This window comes from Xenopus laevis, chromosome 7L (genome assembly GCF_017654675.1).
Source record: "Xenopus laevis strain J_2021 chromosome 7L, Xenopus_laevis_v10.1, whole genome shotgun sequence".
Lineage (NCBI taxonomy): Eukaryota > Metazoa > Chordata > Amphibia > Anura > Pipidae > Xenopus > Xenopus laevis.
This window is the reverse complement of record NC_054383.1, coordinates 42,042,392-42,058,081: the sequence shown is the minus strand read 5'-3', so window position 1 is coordinate 42,058,081 and position 15,690 is coordinate 42,042,392. Positions and strand designations below refer to the sequence as shown.

Here is a 15,690-nt window from a genome sequence, read left to right as displayed (position 1 = left end):
GTCTACCAACAAAAAACTCTATTCTTATGTTTTTTTTCTGATTTTTTTTCTATTCCAATGTGGTGATGCATTGCAGCTAAAATACTGACCTTGTTACTAAAGATCGTATATTTTTTCTAGAATAACAAGATACCCAATCCTCCTGCGTTCATCTTTATGATTGATGTATCATACAATGCTGTAAAGAGTGGCTTAGTGGCATTAGTTTGTGAAGAACTAAAGCAACTTGTGGATTATTTACCACGGTGAGAAAAAGTTAACCTGAATGTCTTTTCGTTTTATTTGTCAGTGTCCCTGTAAATAGCAGCAAAATTGTAAAGGAAAGACTTTGCACTAAGGGTACTCTAACGCCTTACGTGTTAAATCTTATAATAAAAGATCCATTATTTTCATATTGTTTCATGATGAAGTCGAAACTGATCTCAAGCACAATATAACATTTTTATAATTGTTCTTGACCACTCAGGGTTTTTTTAAACTAGAAATGTTTGTTTCCTTTGTAGGGAAGGCAACATGGAAGAATCCATAATCCGGGTGGGTTTTGTGACCTACAACAAAGTCCTCCACTTTTATAATGTGAAAAGCACTCTGGCTCAGCCACAAATGATGGTGGTGTCAGATGTGTCCGATATGTTTGTTCCGCTGCTGGATGGTTTTCTTGTGAACGTGAATGAATCTAGACCAGTTATCACCAGGTAATTAACTAAACCAGTTGCAACTAAAGAGAGGCTAGTGTAACTGAATATATGCTAGAACATTAAGCACAATCTACATTTAAATGTATAGTTCTTTTACACTGTACTTATAAATGGTTTAGAAGTTAATTTTTAGCAGTGTTCAGGGCTGTTCGGAAAAGTCTTGTAGGCTATAAAGCACCAGTTTGCATAACCGATAAACTCTTTATAATAAAACACGGTTGCAAGAATATACAATTTGTATCACTTGTGGGAATAAAGAGAGCAGAAGTCATTCATGGCTCTCTACAATTCTATTAAATAAAACCTCTTATAGAAAGCTAGAATATTGCTGTCAAGAAAAAATAAATATATATATATATATATATATATATATATATATATATATATATATATATATATATATATATATATATATATATATATATATACATACAACTTCATCAACCCATATATTGCCAAACTTGTATATATGCAATATTATTTTGCGCATCATTTTTTTTCTAGATATATTGCTGTATTGTGTTATATTAACATGAATACTCTTGATTTCCAAAGCTTGTTAGATCAGATTCCTGAATTATTTGCTGACACAAGAGAAACAGAGACTGTGTTTGCCCCTGTTATTCAAGCTGGTTTAGAAGCACTGAAGGTAAGAGCCACTGTTCTAATCTATTTGTACTGACAGAAGCATTTTGGCACTGCAGTGATTCTTGCAATTGTGTTGTACAATGAACCGTGAGCCACATTCAATTGTAAAAATAGTTGGGGGGCAACACAAGCCCCCTGGGGTCCCGAATAAGGACTGTGGTTGTCTTTTTAGTAGCCCTATGTGGACTGGCAGTTTAAATGAGGCTCTGTTTGCCAGTTCATCTGCTTTTATACAACCAAAGCTTATCTCTTACAGCAAATTATATCATAGTCACGGAGCATCAAGCAGGTTAAAACATCCGTTTATTGAAAAATGATTAAAAATGTGACAATAGAGCATAGAGAGCCCATCGGCTCTATGGCTTTGACGCGTTTCGTGGACAAACCACTTCCTTCCTTGTCACATTTTTAATCATTTTTCAATAAACGGATGTTTTAACCTGCTTGATGCTCCGTGACTATGATATAATTTGCTGTTTGAGACAACGCTTCGGGGGCGTACTTCCACGTGCAGCACAGCTGAAATACATCGTGGGCCGGTGAGTGCTCCCAACTCTCCTTTGTTTGCCGAAAGCTTATCTCTTAGCCAGGAATTCAAGTAATACCTGCTTTGAGACCACTGGGAACAACAGCAAAGGGGTTGGTGAGAAACATTTTGCTTGCAAACCACTGGTTGGGAATCATTAACCAGCAGTGCAATTGTATTTTCTCTTTAATGTAGCTTTGGAGAGACAAACCCTAGGGGTATAGCTTTCACTACCTGGAGACAGAACAATTATTAAAGGAATACTTTAAAATCATTTTATATGTTTTATATTAGGCAGCAGATTGTGCTGGAAAACTGTTCATTTTTCATACAACGCTACCTATTGCGGAAGCCCCTGGAAAACTTAAGAACAGAGATGATAAAAAGCTGATCAACACAGACAAAGAAAAGGTAATATTTAACAAAAAGACAAAATTACTTAGCAGCTTCACAATACTGTACAAAGCACAGTTTTTTAGTAGCAGTAGAAAGTTAATGGGATTCTATCATGATTTTTATGATGTTGTTTTTATTTGTAAACTACACTGTTTGCATATATTCCTGAACCAATAAGTGTATTTTTTTTAATTTCCAATATTGATGTGTAGGCAGCCATCTCAGGTCATTTTGCCTGGTCGTGTGCTTTCAGAAAGAGCTAGGATGGAACTGCTGTCTGGCAGTATGTTTTTTCTCCTACTCAATGTAACTGAATGCGTCACAGTGGGACCTGGATTTTACTATTCAGCGCTGTTCTTAAATCTAGCAGGCAGCTGTTATCTTGGTTACCATCCCATTGTTGTTAGGCTGCTTGCAAAATGCTGGAGCAGCGCTATTAACTGATGCATTTTGGGAAAAAATTTTTTTATCATGACTGCTTTAAGGGGTTTTAGTTATTGAACAGTGGGATGTCAACTATTGTGCTTTCTTGAACTATGTTGACAAGTACACTTTTATCCATTTAATTAACTCACCTCAGATCACATCCATATAGATAAAGTGTAAAGCACTGAGGATTGCCTAGCAGCTACTGCTGGTGCTCAGACAAGCACCAGTAGAGATTGTGTATTTGGAGCGCTAGTTGTGGGTGCAGATGAGTCCAGATTCTTTGCCTATGAAGCAAATCTGGGACCAGAAGTGACAGTATGTATGTTAAGTTCCCTAACCTATAAATGCCAGCAGTTAAGTTATATCAGCTGGTTAAACTATTAGGGAGCAAATTTGGTGAGATTTAGTCGCCTGGTGACTAATCGCCTCCTCTGCGGGGCGACAATCTCCCTGAACTGCCTTCCCCCGGCTATAATGAGAAACGCCAGTGCACTCACGACGCTTTGATTTCCGAAGCCGTGAGACAACTTCGGAAATCGAAGCGCCACGAGTGCATTGGTGCTGCCGTTTTCCCATTATAGCAGTCGGAAGGCAGTTCGAGGAGATTGTCGCCCTGCAGAAGACTAAATCTGCCCGTGTGCTAGCTCCCTTAAAGGGCACCAATCATGACCAAAATCATTTACTAAGTAAATACACTATGTGAAAGTAAGATTTTTAAAACAGAATTGTTTGTATAATGTAAATGATCAGTTCACTATACCTTCTGCAAGATCTCCCCTATCTCCACTGCAGTTCTAGCTGAGACAAGCATCTTGGATTTCACTGGCTCCTCCTACCTATATCTTCCCAGCAAACTGTAGCTCTGAAATCTCGCACATGCTCAGTTGAAATTCCTTGTTTGCTTATCGACCCTTCTAAGCTATTTTCAAATCAGCCAAACCTCTGTGTTAGCTGCTGTTCAGTAGTGCTGCCACCTGCTGGAAGTTAGTGTGTGCCCTTTATTTGCATAATGACTTTACCAGCAGGGGACAAGATAGGGAAATCTCCTGATACTTCTAGTGGAGGAGTTTACTTAAACAAGGCATTCTGGGTAGAATACTCAAAGCAGTGTTACAATATGAGCATGCTCCTGAAATTTGCATATTAGAGTCTCTTTTATAGTCACAGTATGGCCTCCCTCAGTGAAAGAACCCATTAGACAAAGTAAGGGATTTTTTTAAAACCTGCAGTTTTTTTCAAAAAACTAAATATGTAGTTTGATTAAACGTGTTTAGCCTGTACTGGTCAGATTGTTAATATGTGTTTGATTTTGGCTGTGATAGGTGCCCTTTAAACTGGGTACTTGCTGGTTTTATTTTTTCTTTGAATATATTGTTTTTATTTGTTTTTAGATTATATACATAATCCTGCGACCCTCAATTGCTGCTTAAGTAGCTGTCATTTGAGTGTGTAATTGAATTTTTATGTACATTGTAGTAGTATGGTGTAAAATTAATGGTGGTTTCTCTCTCCTTGCAGATATTGTTCCAACCTCAAACAAATTTCTACAACAACTTATCCAAGGATTGTGTTGCCCAGGGCTGTTGTGTAGACTTATTTCTGTTTCCTAATCAGTTTCTGGATGTAGCCACCCTTGGTGTAGTCCCATTCCAAACAGGTGGTTCTGTTTACAAATACACTTACTTCCAGGTTAGTTGTTTTTTCTTCATGAATTCTAGTCCGTCCAGGATTTTTTGCAGTATTAGTAAAGTCATATGTTATTGCAATGCACATTTTATACCAAGCCATTAAAATATGTATAACATAACAGAACAGCTTTAATCACCAGATTCCTTCTCTGAGTTTGAGGTAACGAGTTTAATCATCTTTTGCAAATGTATATTTCTTGCTGTAAATCTTGAATGTATTTATAGACAACATAAGATTTAATCTTTGCATGACAAAGTATTCAGTTATTAAAAAATATAACTTCATGATTTAATCATGCAACTGCATTGCAAGAAATATATGGTTGTTAAAGATCCTTATTCTATACTTAAAGTGATACTGACACTAACATTTTTCAAAATATCAATCTACATTAAAAGTTACCTATAGGTCATGTTGTTCGTTTTTGTAAGTAATTGTTACTTGAAGTTCTTTAACCTGACTGGTCCTTCTCAACCTGTCAGTCAGAGTTCCTTATGCCAACAGACTCCTGCTGCACAATTATGGCAGCCCCCTCATAGAGGAAAATGGGGGTAAGACAGGTAATCTAAAAGGATCTACTTTTATGGCAAAATTATAAATAGTATGCAAAGACAATATTATGATAGATATAAAAAAAAGGATATTTTCTGGTGTTAGTCTCTCTTTAAGCTGTATTATAGAATATATACTACTTCCATAAAGAAAAACGGATATCTAACCTTTAAATATATTATTTCTTTCTGAAGCCGGAAACTGATCAAGAACGATTTTTAAATGACCTGCGAAGGGATGTACAGAAAGAAGTTGGATTTGATGCAGTGATGAGAGTGAGAACTAGTACTGGTAAGTATTGAAATTTAAAAAAAATATATATATTTCATTTATGCATTCTTAGAAAGAACTTTAAACTGAGCAAAACTGCTTCTGTTTTTATCAGAAACAATGGTAATGTAGCTTAGAGCCTAAACTTTTTGTTTTGATGAATACAAAATTTGATTCATGGCAATGCACTTTCTAATTGCATCCGTTTTAGTTTTAACAGTATGCAACATTTTGGAACCCAACTGATAGGGATTGATTGAAGTGTTAAATCATAGATGGTTTAGATTTTTTCCCAGTATTAAAATATCAGATTTTATGTTCCCTTCTTACATCGGTACACAATAAGACTTTATAGTTAATCAATTTATGATCATTCAGGATTTCTTTTCAGTTCTGAAATCTAGTAAAAAATACCATCCAATGTTTCAGGCATCCGGGCCACAGACTTCTTTGGTGCTTTTTATATGAGCAACACGACTGATGTGGAATTGGCTGGACTGGATTGTGATAAAACAATAACAGTGGAATTCAAACATGATGATAAATTGAATGAAGAAACTGGCGCCCTTATTCAGGTACTACACCGATGCATGATCTATTAAGTACCACTGGTCTTAACTGCAGTATGGAACTGTCTCTTTTACATCCGTCTGACTCTCAAAGCCAAAATAAATAACATTTTATAAAATGTCTGATTGAAAGTATTAATAGTACAAACAAACAATATGCTCAAGTATGGAGAGGTGTACTATTGTCATTTTGCTCTTAAAGGAAAACTATACCCCCCAAACAATGTAGGTCTCTATTAAAAGATACTGCATAAAACAGCTCATATGTAAAACCCTGCTTCATGTAAATGAACCATTATCATAATAATATACTTTTTTAGTAGTATGTGCCATTGGGTAATCATAAATAGAAAATTGCCATTTTAAAAAATAAGGGCCGCCCCCTGAGATCGTAAGATTCACTGTGTACACATACAAACCACATGTAAGGTCACATGAGCCAATTAACAGACAGAGTTCTGCCTTTTGCTTCCTCACTTCTTCCTGTTACAGTTAGAGTTGAAGTATTTCTGGTCAGGTGATCTCTGAGGCAGCACAGAGAGAGTCACGAAATGGTGGTTCAAGGCAAGAGATGTAAAAGGGCAATATTTATATAAATATATATTCCAGTTTGGCAAGATTCTTTAATATGTCCTTCAATTTGATATAAACTATCTGTTGCTTAAGTATTCATTTTGGGGGTATAGTTTTCCTTTAAAGGAGAAGGAAAAGTTAAAAATAAGTCAGCTTTATCAGAAAGGTCTATATGAATACACCAGTGAACCCTCAATGTAATGCTGCTCTGAGTCCTCTGTCAAAAGAAACATCACATTTCTTTCCTTCTATTGTGTACACATGGGCTTCTGTATCAGACTTCCTGTTTTCAGCATAAACCTCCAGGGCTAGGGCTTGAGCATGCTCAGTTTGCTCCCCTTTCCCCCTCCCTCCTCCCTTCCCTGCTGTAATCTGAGCCCAGAGCTATGAGTGAGTAGGGAGAATTTGATGTCACACCAAGCTAATATGGCAGCTGCTATTCTAAACAGAGACTTTTTAGAGCTTTTTACTCGGTATGGTAAAGCATTGGTAACTGCATCAGTCGCTTCCCTTCCTCAATTCAATGAACTGCAAAATACATACTTGTATATTGCAGTCCTAAACCTTCCACGTACTTTTAGGTACAAAGACAAAGTATACGTATGGGAGCAATTATCTGCAAACTCCTTATCCAGAAAGCTCCGAATTACAGGAAGTCCATCTCCCATTGATTCCCATCTTAATCAAATAATTCAAAATTTTAAAAAATATTTTCTTTTTCTCTGTGATTATAAAAGAGCACCTTGTATTTGATTGTAACTAAGGTATAATGAATCCTTATTGGAAGCAAAACAATTACTATTGGGTTCATTTAATGTTTAAATTATTTTTTATTAGACTTAGGCGGTGATTTATCAACGGTCGAGTTGTGTTTTCCCAAAAAAGTTTTTGAGGGTAGCTCAAAATTCGAGTTTTGAGGGTAGTCATTTTTAAGGTTAAAAAAAACTAGAATTTATTATGCCCCTAAGCTCCAAAAAGCCAGAATCTGAAAATACTCCAGCTAAAACCTGTCAAGGTCATGTAAAAATCAATGGCAGACGTATATACTATGAACCATTTCAAGATGATTTTAGCCTTTTTGTTGGGGGGTTCAGTGGTTTGCACTCAAAAACTTGATCAATTCGAGTTATTCAAGTTTTTTTTTGTCAATAACTCAATCAATTTGAGTATTTGCGGTTTTTCATAAATAAGCAAATATTTGTGTTGTGAGGTTAAAAAAAACATCACAAACTCGACCTTTGATAATAGTCCTGTGCATTCTGGATAACCAGTCCCATGCCTGTAATATTGAAGACCGTCTGAGTTAACTGATATCACATACTTATAGGATACCAAACTATGTGGCATCAGAGTTGGAGATATCTGTTGCTAATGCAAAGGAAACAAGGCCAGTACTTTAAATAATGTTTTTATGAAAGTAAGAACCTATTAAAATCTTTAATAAAAGAGAATTTCTGTTTTGTCCTACAGTGTGCTGTACTTTACACAAGCTGTGGGGGGCAGCGTAGACTTCGTGTTCACAACATGGCTCTAAATTGTTGTACCCAATTAGCTGATCTTTACCGTAATTGCGAAACTGACAGTCTTATCAACTACTTTGCAAAGCTGGGTAAGTACTCAACAACATTTCCTCCCTGCCCCTAAACATACACGTACAGATGCTTAGATCAGCAGTTTTAGAGATGTTTTTACCTATATGTTACGTAGAAGAATGGTGTGCTTTCCCTGGTCTTTTTATGTTACAATTGCTGGTGAGAGCCTTTATGAAAGTAGTCCACATTTTGTTTTCCTTGCTCCCATGCCTTTACTTGGCTTCCTTTGAAGAGGATTATCACTGAACAGGAAGTCAGATGAGTAGATATTCACAGAGTACAATCTGCAAGCATAGTCTGTAAAACTTTGATTAAAGCTATGAAAAAACATGCAACAGAAAAATGACTAATTTAAATTATAGAAATGTAAAATTGAAAATAAGATTTAGTAGCTCTATGTATAACGATTGTATTTTCACTTGCAATATAAAGCTTTCTTCATTACTTGGCAGCTTTTCGGGGAGTCCTGAGCAACCCAATAAAGGCTGTAAGAGACACCCTGATCAATCAATGTGCTCAGATCTTAGCCTGCTATCGCAAAAATTGTGCAAGTCCATCTTCTGCTGGGCAGGTAACTAATCACATATGTAGTTTTTCTTTAAGGATATAATCTACAAAAGTAGTCGCTTCAGCATTATTCATTTTATTTAATTGACATTCTTGTAAAAAAAAAAAAATATATATATATATATATATACCACGTCCAAAGGTGCACACCGTTGACTTCGTGACAGCCTGGGTGCCAGCCAACAAAATAGGATATTCGCAAAAACAGCGACACTCACAGGATTTTCTTTAAAGTTGAAAATATAAGTTTATTCCACTCAACGTTTCGATCCCTCACAGGGATCTTCGTCAGGAGATTACAAACAACCAGAATCCCTTCACCATCCCAGAATTTAAACCCACTGGCTGTTTTTTGGCGCCCAAATCCGTTGCTAAGCAACCACCAAAACAAAGTGATCGTGTTAGGGGTTAAAATTAAAGCGTGAGGTTAAGAAGGGGAAGTGTGGGGCATCAGGAGTGCAATTTAGTGTAGCAGAGCAGTATAAAGAGAGTGAAACAGAATCGTTAAACACAGATCTGTATAGAAAGAAAACAGAGAATAGCCCCGTGTCAGAATAAAGCTATTATCCTAGATCCCGGCCGTGGTCCAATCAAAATCGCTGCGGTATGGCCGCAGTCCAATCGAACAACAGTATAGAGGTGGGTGTGCGCCTTAGCGTCACAGAGCATGTGTACGCCCATCCGTTAGTAGAGGGAGGTTAGCGAGGCGGGCATTGTAGTGCCAGGATTGTCCAATCGGCGGACAGTGAGGCTGTAGGTGTGTCCATGCTGTTGTCTCCAGCCATCCGTCTATTAGCGATAAGCGGTTGTCGGGGCAACCGAGCAACGCTGTCAGGGGATACATATCCAATACACACGTACGTGCGGCGGCACACCTCGGGTTCTCATCTTGTCCGTGTAATCAGATATTACGGGTAAAGATTTGTGAGGCTGCCAAAATCCAGGAGCAGCATTCCACTCCGATTTCCATTTAGTGAAAGTAAGCGGACATAAGTCCAATGCGCGGTCTCTCCATACGTCGGGTACTTCTGCTCCTACCCACATATCCCTGTAATGCGAAGCCACTAAGGCAAGGATCAAATAGCATCTGACATGTACGGGATATAGAGAGCAAAGAGAAAAAGGAGAAAAAGATAAAGATTAAAAGCAAAGAATATCAGAAGCAGTAAGGGGTCAGATGAATAGATGGTAGATCAGGTATACAAAGAACAATATATATATACGTAACTAAAGTCATTATATCAAGAAGAGGAGGTTAGGCTTTAAGGTTATTGAGTTACAAGAGCAGAAAAGAGCAACATATTAATCCCAAAAATATATATAGGCTATATATATGAGAAAATGGTATATGACACTAAGGCAAATCATACAACACATAGGGTGCAAATGCAATGTTAAGGGAACACATTATATGGGATGCTCAGAGAAAGCAGCTCAAGGGTAGTGTCTCGTTGAGTCCACGAGGGGTAACTGTATCCAGTCTGTGTATCCATCTAGCCTCTCTTCTGAGAAGGGCCTGGTCTCTGTCCCCCAAGGATATAATCTACAAAAGTAGTCGCTTCAGCATTATTCATTTTATTTAATTGACATTCTTGTAAAAAAAAAAAAAATATATATATATATATATATATATATATATATATATATATATATAATTTTTTTTTTTTTTTTTCTCTAATTCTTAGAATATAAAAGTGGGTATGAATAAATGTGTTTTTCAGTACATGTGTTGTTTTTTGTTATTCTATAGCTTATACTCCCAGAATGCATGAAACTACTTCCTGTTTACCTAAACTGCGTTCTTAAAAGTGATGTGCTGCAACCAGGAGCTGAGGTGACCACAGACGACCGGGCTTATATCCGCCAGCTTGTTTCTTCCATGGATGTTGCAGATTCAAATGTGTTTTTTTATCCTCGGCTGCTGCCCTTAGTAAGTTTTTATGTAATGTTATTGACTTTTGTCAATGGTTAAAAAAAATAATAATATATAGAATGCAGAATGAACTGGCTTCTTTTATGTGAATCTCAATTCATTATCTTTGTATTGTGATTATTTTGTAAATATACTGTATATTTTCAGTCCGTCCCTAAGTCAAGGCAAATGACAGCAGTGCAGAACCCAGAGCATGTGCTTTGAAAAAACAATGGGGAGTCATTGGGGACATCTTTGGAAGCACAAATCTTCCCTGCTAAAAAGCTGTTTAAAAAGTTGATTCCCAATAAGCTATGTTTTGACCACAAAAAAGTCATAAAGGGTATTCTACAAAGAAAGTCTTTGATTGCAATGCTTGGTGGTGTGGCATCACTTTTGCTTTCTGTTGGGAACTGGGAGTAAAGATATTGGATTGCCCATGCTTATAGGGCTGAATATGCATTCCTCTTCAGTCTTCGCAACAGGGGATGAAACTATATAAAGAAAAGTTATATTGTCTATAGAAAGCAAATATTGCTTTAGAACTTGTACAATGGATATTTTTTGTTATTGACTTCCTAATATGTCTTGCATAATATAATGTATTCACTCACTGTTTTCTTATCTTTTTTTATTAGTCAAAAATGGACCCTTCCAATGATTGCTTACCTGTATCCATCCGTTCATCAGAGGAGCGTCTTTCTAAGGGTGAAGTGTATCTCCTAGAGAATGGTCTGAATTTGTTCATATGGGTTGGGGCAAATATACAACAGTCGTTGATCCAGAACCTGTTTGATGTATCTTCCTTCAGTCAGATAGACTGTAGCATGGTAAGTTTACAAGGTAGTAGAATAATAAAACGTATGTTTTCTAAATCTTATTATATAAACTGCAGCATGGACATGCTGTTGTTAATAATAATACTAAAGACATTGTAATGCAATGACTAAATGCATTTCTTGCAAATATAGATATTGTTTTATAGAGAAGGTATATGCTTTAGGGGTTTGGTTTTCTAGACCACCAAAATATAACATAATTATTAAAGTAAGTATAATAAAATGTGCCAGTTCTTTGATTTATATAAAGTGATCCATGGTTTAACCCTATTTAGTTATATTGATTAGACATACAGTAGTATATCGTCTGATAAGGCTTTCCATTTTACCTTTCCAGAGTGCACTGCCAGTTCTAGATAATCCAATTTCAAATAAAATACGGGGTATTATAACAATGTTCAGAGCACAGAGGCCTCGTTATATGAAGGTAAGAAATTACTTGAGTTCCTTGCAAGTCCATATTCTCTTTGTGACCGTTCTCTGAAAAGCTACTTTAAATGCTTTAAAATCTGTGAATCAGTTTTCCACTTAGGACAGTTTGAATTATTGCTAGTACAGTATAGCACACCTTTATACTTGTCAACTGACATGCATTCAGGAATAGATGATTAAAGGGATGAAATACCCCACTTTGGCATCTCTTACAGTTGGACTAGTAACAGGCGTTTATTGCTCAAAAGTGCAGTTTGCTGTGCATTTTGAAGTTTTGGATGTGGAAATTAATATTCACTTTTAATTTGGGGGTGTGGTTGAATTATGAACGGGTTTATACACCTACCAGGCCATCAAAACACTACAAATTAATTCTTTTGCATAAATGATCCACAAAAACAAGCAGGTCGTTGCCTGAGTGACAGCCACTTGGGGCAGGCCAAATATAACTGATCCAATCATTGGTCTGTAGGCCTATGGAGAGGACCGCATCACTTTATGCTGTCCAGATCTGAAAGGAGTTTTTAAAAGGATACCGTCATGGGAAAACATGTTGTTTCGAAATGCATCAGTTAATAGTGCTGCAATCCATTTTTCAAAAGAGCAAACTGATTTTTTTATATTTAATTTTGAAATCTGACATGGGGCTAGACATATTGTCAGTTTCCCAGGTGCTCCCAGTCATGTGACTTGTGCTCTGACTTTTTACTGCTGCACTGCAAGTTGGAGTGATAACACCCCCCAGCACCTCATCAGCAGAACAATAGGAAGGTATATAAGAAAAGCACTCAAGAGTAAAAAGCCATGTCCCACTGCGACACCATTCAGTTACATTGAGTAGGAGAAACAATAGCCTGTCGGAAAGCAGTTCCATAGTTCAGCACTGGCTTTTTCTGAAAGCACATGACCAGGCAAATTAACCTGAGATGGCTGCCTAAACACCAATAGTACAACTAAAAAAAAAATATACTTATATAAACGTTATATGGTAGAGTGAATTATTTGCAGTGTATACAGTGCAATTTAGGAATAAAAACGACACTATAAAAATCATGACAGAATCCCTTTAACCTGTCATATAGGGATTTAGTCAATCTCTGATATCTGTGAGACAGGCCATCATTTTTGATACAAGGGCCAATAAATTGTTAAGTTAGTAACTAGTGTTATCCTATGTATAGACAGCTTATTTTAAATAAACACAAAAGGAAGTAAATATTTATTCCGAAAACGTTACCATGAACACCTTACTGCCTTGTTTCCTCTATATTTATACATTCTGCTTTTTTTCACAGCTGATTATTGTGAAACAGGATGACAAGATTGAGTTGCTCTTCAAAAACTTGTTGGTAGAAGACAAGACCATGAATGGAGGTGCTTCATATGTAGATTTCCTATGCCACATGCACAAGGAAATCCGACAACTTCTAAGTTAAAAACAAAAAGAACCAGCTGTGTGCTCTTAGACATGTGATATTTCACTAACCACCTTGGTCTGTTAACTTTGCTCCTACAACCAGGACAGCGGCAGTTTATTTTTTCCCTCTTCCACTTTACTATCAAAATCAATAAACCCTTCTGTAAAAGGCCACTTTTAGAAAGAAGTGGGAAGTTAAAAACAAAGTCACAAAAGGCCAGAGGGAGTATTTAAGGAGATGGTGAAAACACCTAGGAAGGAGTCCAAACACCAAAATTCACAGTGAATGTAGTGTCTCGACTTGGAAGAAATAATTGTTAAAATACACTGGTAATTGCTAAATAGCTTTGTCTGCCTTTCCCAAATGATAGCTATGCTCGTGACGGCACAAGTGAACTAGATGGCTAAATGTATAAAGATATCGACAGTACATCATTTTGAAGTTGTGCCTGGCAATATAAACTGTAACCCCCACCCTTACACCCATGTTTTTGTTTTTTAATCTGCCTGTCACAGTATGAGAACAGCTAATGAAGTACTCTACTGTTATAGAAAATTGCCATACTGTTAAAGCTGCGCAAAGAAAGCAACATCCTGGGCGCTGAAGGTGTAACCAAGCTTAAAATGATTGTTCCTATACAAAATGATATACCCCTTTTAAAGATGGCACCTAGCAACACTTTATTTTTCTATAAAGAATTAAATCATCCACCTTAAATTTTCTTCTGTATTTTGAACATTTGTTCTTGTTGAAAACTGGTTCTGTGCTTCTTTTAATATTGTTGCCTATTAGCGGTCCTCTTGTGGTACAGGCAGAGGATCCTCTGTCTTATAAGCAAAGTCTGATATGCAATGTACTGGGAGGGCTAGTTTGTTTTGTATTTTTTAAGCTGAATAGCTTTTACTGTGGCTTATCCAACTAGTTTTTGTCTGGGTTCATGAGGCAAATATCTGCTTTCAACAAGAAATTCTGAATTTTCTGGCAAAATCTCTACTATTATTTATAACTCAATGAAGCTACTAAAGCCTGTGTTCATACCGGCCTACACACTCATCTGCTGTTAAAGCATTTAACACTCTTAAAAAGTCCAACTAATCAGTTTTTCTTTTGTGCAGATAGTGAAAACACCAAATAAGGGAGTTTATGTAGCGTTCTGTGTTCTTTATGTTGGAAATAGTTTAGTTTTGTTATAGTGGTAAGTAAGACATAGCCAAGCCGAAAGACATCAAGCCCAAACACAGTCATTATATGTTGTGAAGAATCAGTTGAAGTGAAAAGGTGTGTGCTGTCCCTATGTACCACGTGTCCCTGCAAAACGTCATTTTATTTCCGCTATTCTTCTGTATTTATTATACATAAGCTTTGTAACCTATTGACCTTCAGGATAACGCGCCTCTGCAATTTTTACATGGCAAAGATTACAAGCTCTGAAGATATTTTGGACCTGCACTCAAGACTTAAGACTTTTTCTTTTATTTCTATATTTGTGTGTGTGTTTTTTTTCTTTCCTTTTGAGACTGGTAAAAATGAAGATTTATGAACAAAAGTTTGACTTATATGCACTTGACTTTGTAATGCGCGTAGAAATCATTTTATAGGAGACCTCATTTACATTGTGGAGGGGTGGTATAATATTTATATGCTCGCCTTGCATAGCTCATTGGATCACAACAGAATTTCCTTCACCTCGGAAGCATATGTGGCACTTTTAGATAATGTGGCTGTCTAGTAAACTCACTTTGTAGCATTACATCCTCCTAGTTTATATTCAATGGCCCCTCCCTCTCCTGTGTGTCACATTGCAGAAAGGGAAGGACAATGATTTCTGAGACAGTTTGTTCAACCTCAGATTGAGAACCTTCAGTGTGATGTGGTTTTCTGTTTATATTTTTTTTGCTCATTCAGCCCCAATGCAGATTTCCTAACAATTTTCAGTATTTTCTCTCAAGCAAAGAAAACTTCACAAAACGGAGGCCTTAGCAGCCTTATACACTAATGCTTCGTATTAACTGCTTTGATCCAAACAGGGAACTGATTATAAATTATATACATATTCTTTTCTTCATTGTGTTTGTTTTCCAAGTCATATTTTAATTTGTAAAGAAATAAATGAAATAAATGCATATGTATTTTAGAGAGTTTGCGTGTAGAGAGTAAAACTTTAGGCTGTTTTATTGTTTTACCAAGACAAAATGCCTCTAAATGAGTTGTGTCAAAAAACCTTATCATTTTATTTATTTATTTTATCCCGTTTGTACTGTTGCAACGGTGTAGTTGCGGACTTTTAGGAAAGGGGCCGCCCTGTTCTTGAGGCCTACATACAGTGCCTAATAAGACAAACATTAGGGCCCGCAGATGGAACCAGTCACCTGGTCAATAAACAGACAAATATATCATTGGGATAAAAAAAAAAAAAATACATACATATATATGAAATGAAAACCAGGCAATTCCACTAAAAGTCCATGAACCAAAGAATTAAGTCCAGATCTTAATGGGCAACAATCATAACTAAAATCATTTAAGTAAATACACTATGTGAAAGTTGAAGAAATCAGATTTTAAAAAACATTAGAATTG

General features: G+C 36.5%; 1 protein-coding gene across 4 annotated transcripts in view; it reads left to right on the top strand.

Moving 5' to 3' along the window:
• Positions 1-15,233, top strand: part of sec24c.L (SEC24 homolog C, COPII coat complex component L homeolog) — a 41,499-nt gene extending 26,266 nt beyond the window's left edge. For all 4 annotated transcript variants that reach the window (XM_018225424.2, XM_018225423.2, XM_018225422.2 and 1 more), the window contains 13 exons: positions 121-245; positions 504-695; positions 1,254-1,347; positions 2,167-2,283; positions 4,216-4,386; positions 5,133-5,229; positions 5,638-5,783; positions 7,821-7,959; positions 8,395-8,513; positions 10,260-10,439; positions 11,060-11,251; positions 11,598-11,687; positions 12,988-15,233. In XM_018225424.2, the coding sequence (XP_018080913.1) occupies positions 121-245; positions 504-695; positions 1,254-1,347; positions 2,167-2,283; positions 4,216-4,386; positions 5,133-5,229; positions 5,638-5,783; positions 7,821-7,959; positions 8,395-8,513; positions 10,260-10,439; positions 11,060-11,251; positions 11,598-11,687; positions 12,988-13,128 (1,803 nt within the window). In that variant the 3' untranslated portion in view covers positions 13,129-15,233. The remainder of the gene's footprint in view (positions 1-120; positions 246-503; positions 696-1,253; positions 1,348-2,166; positions 2,284-4,215; positions 4,387-5,132; positions 5,230-5,637; positions 5,784-7,820; positions 7,960-8,394; positions 8,514-10,259; positions 10,440-11,059; positions 11,252-11,597; positions 11,688-12,987) is intronic.
• The last annotated feature ends 457 nt before the right edge of the window (positions 15,234-15,690 follow it).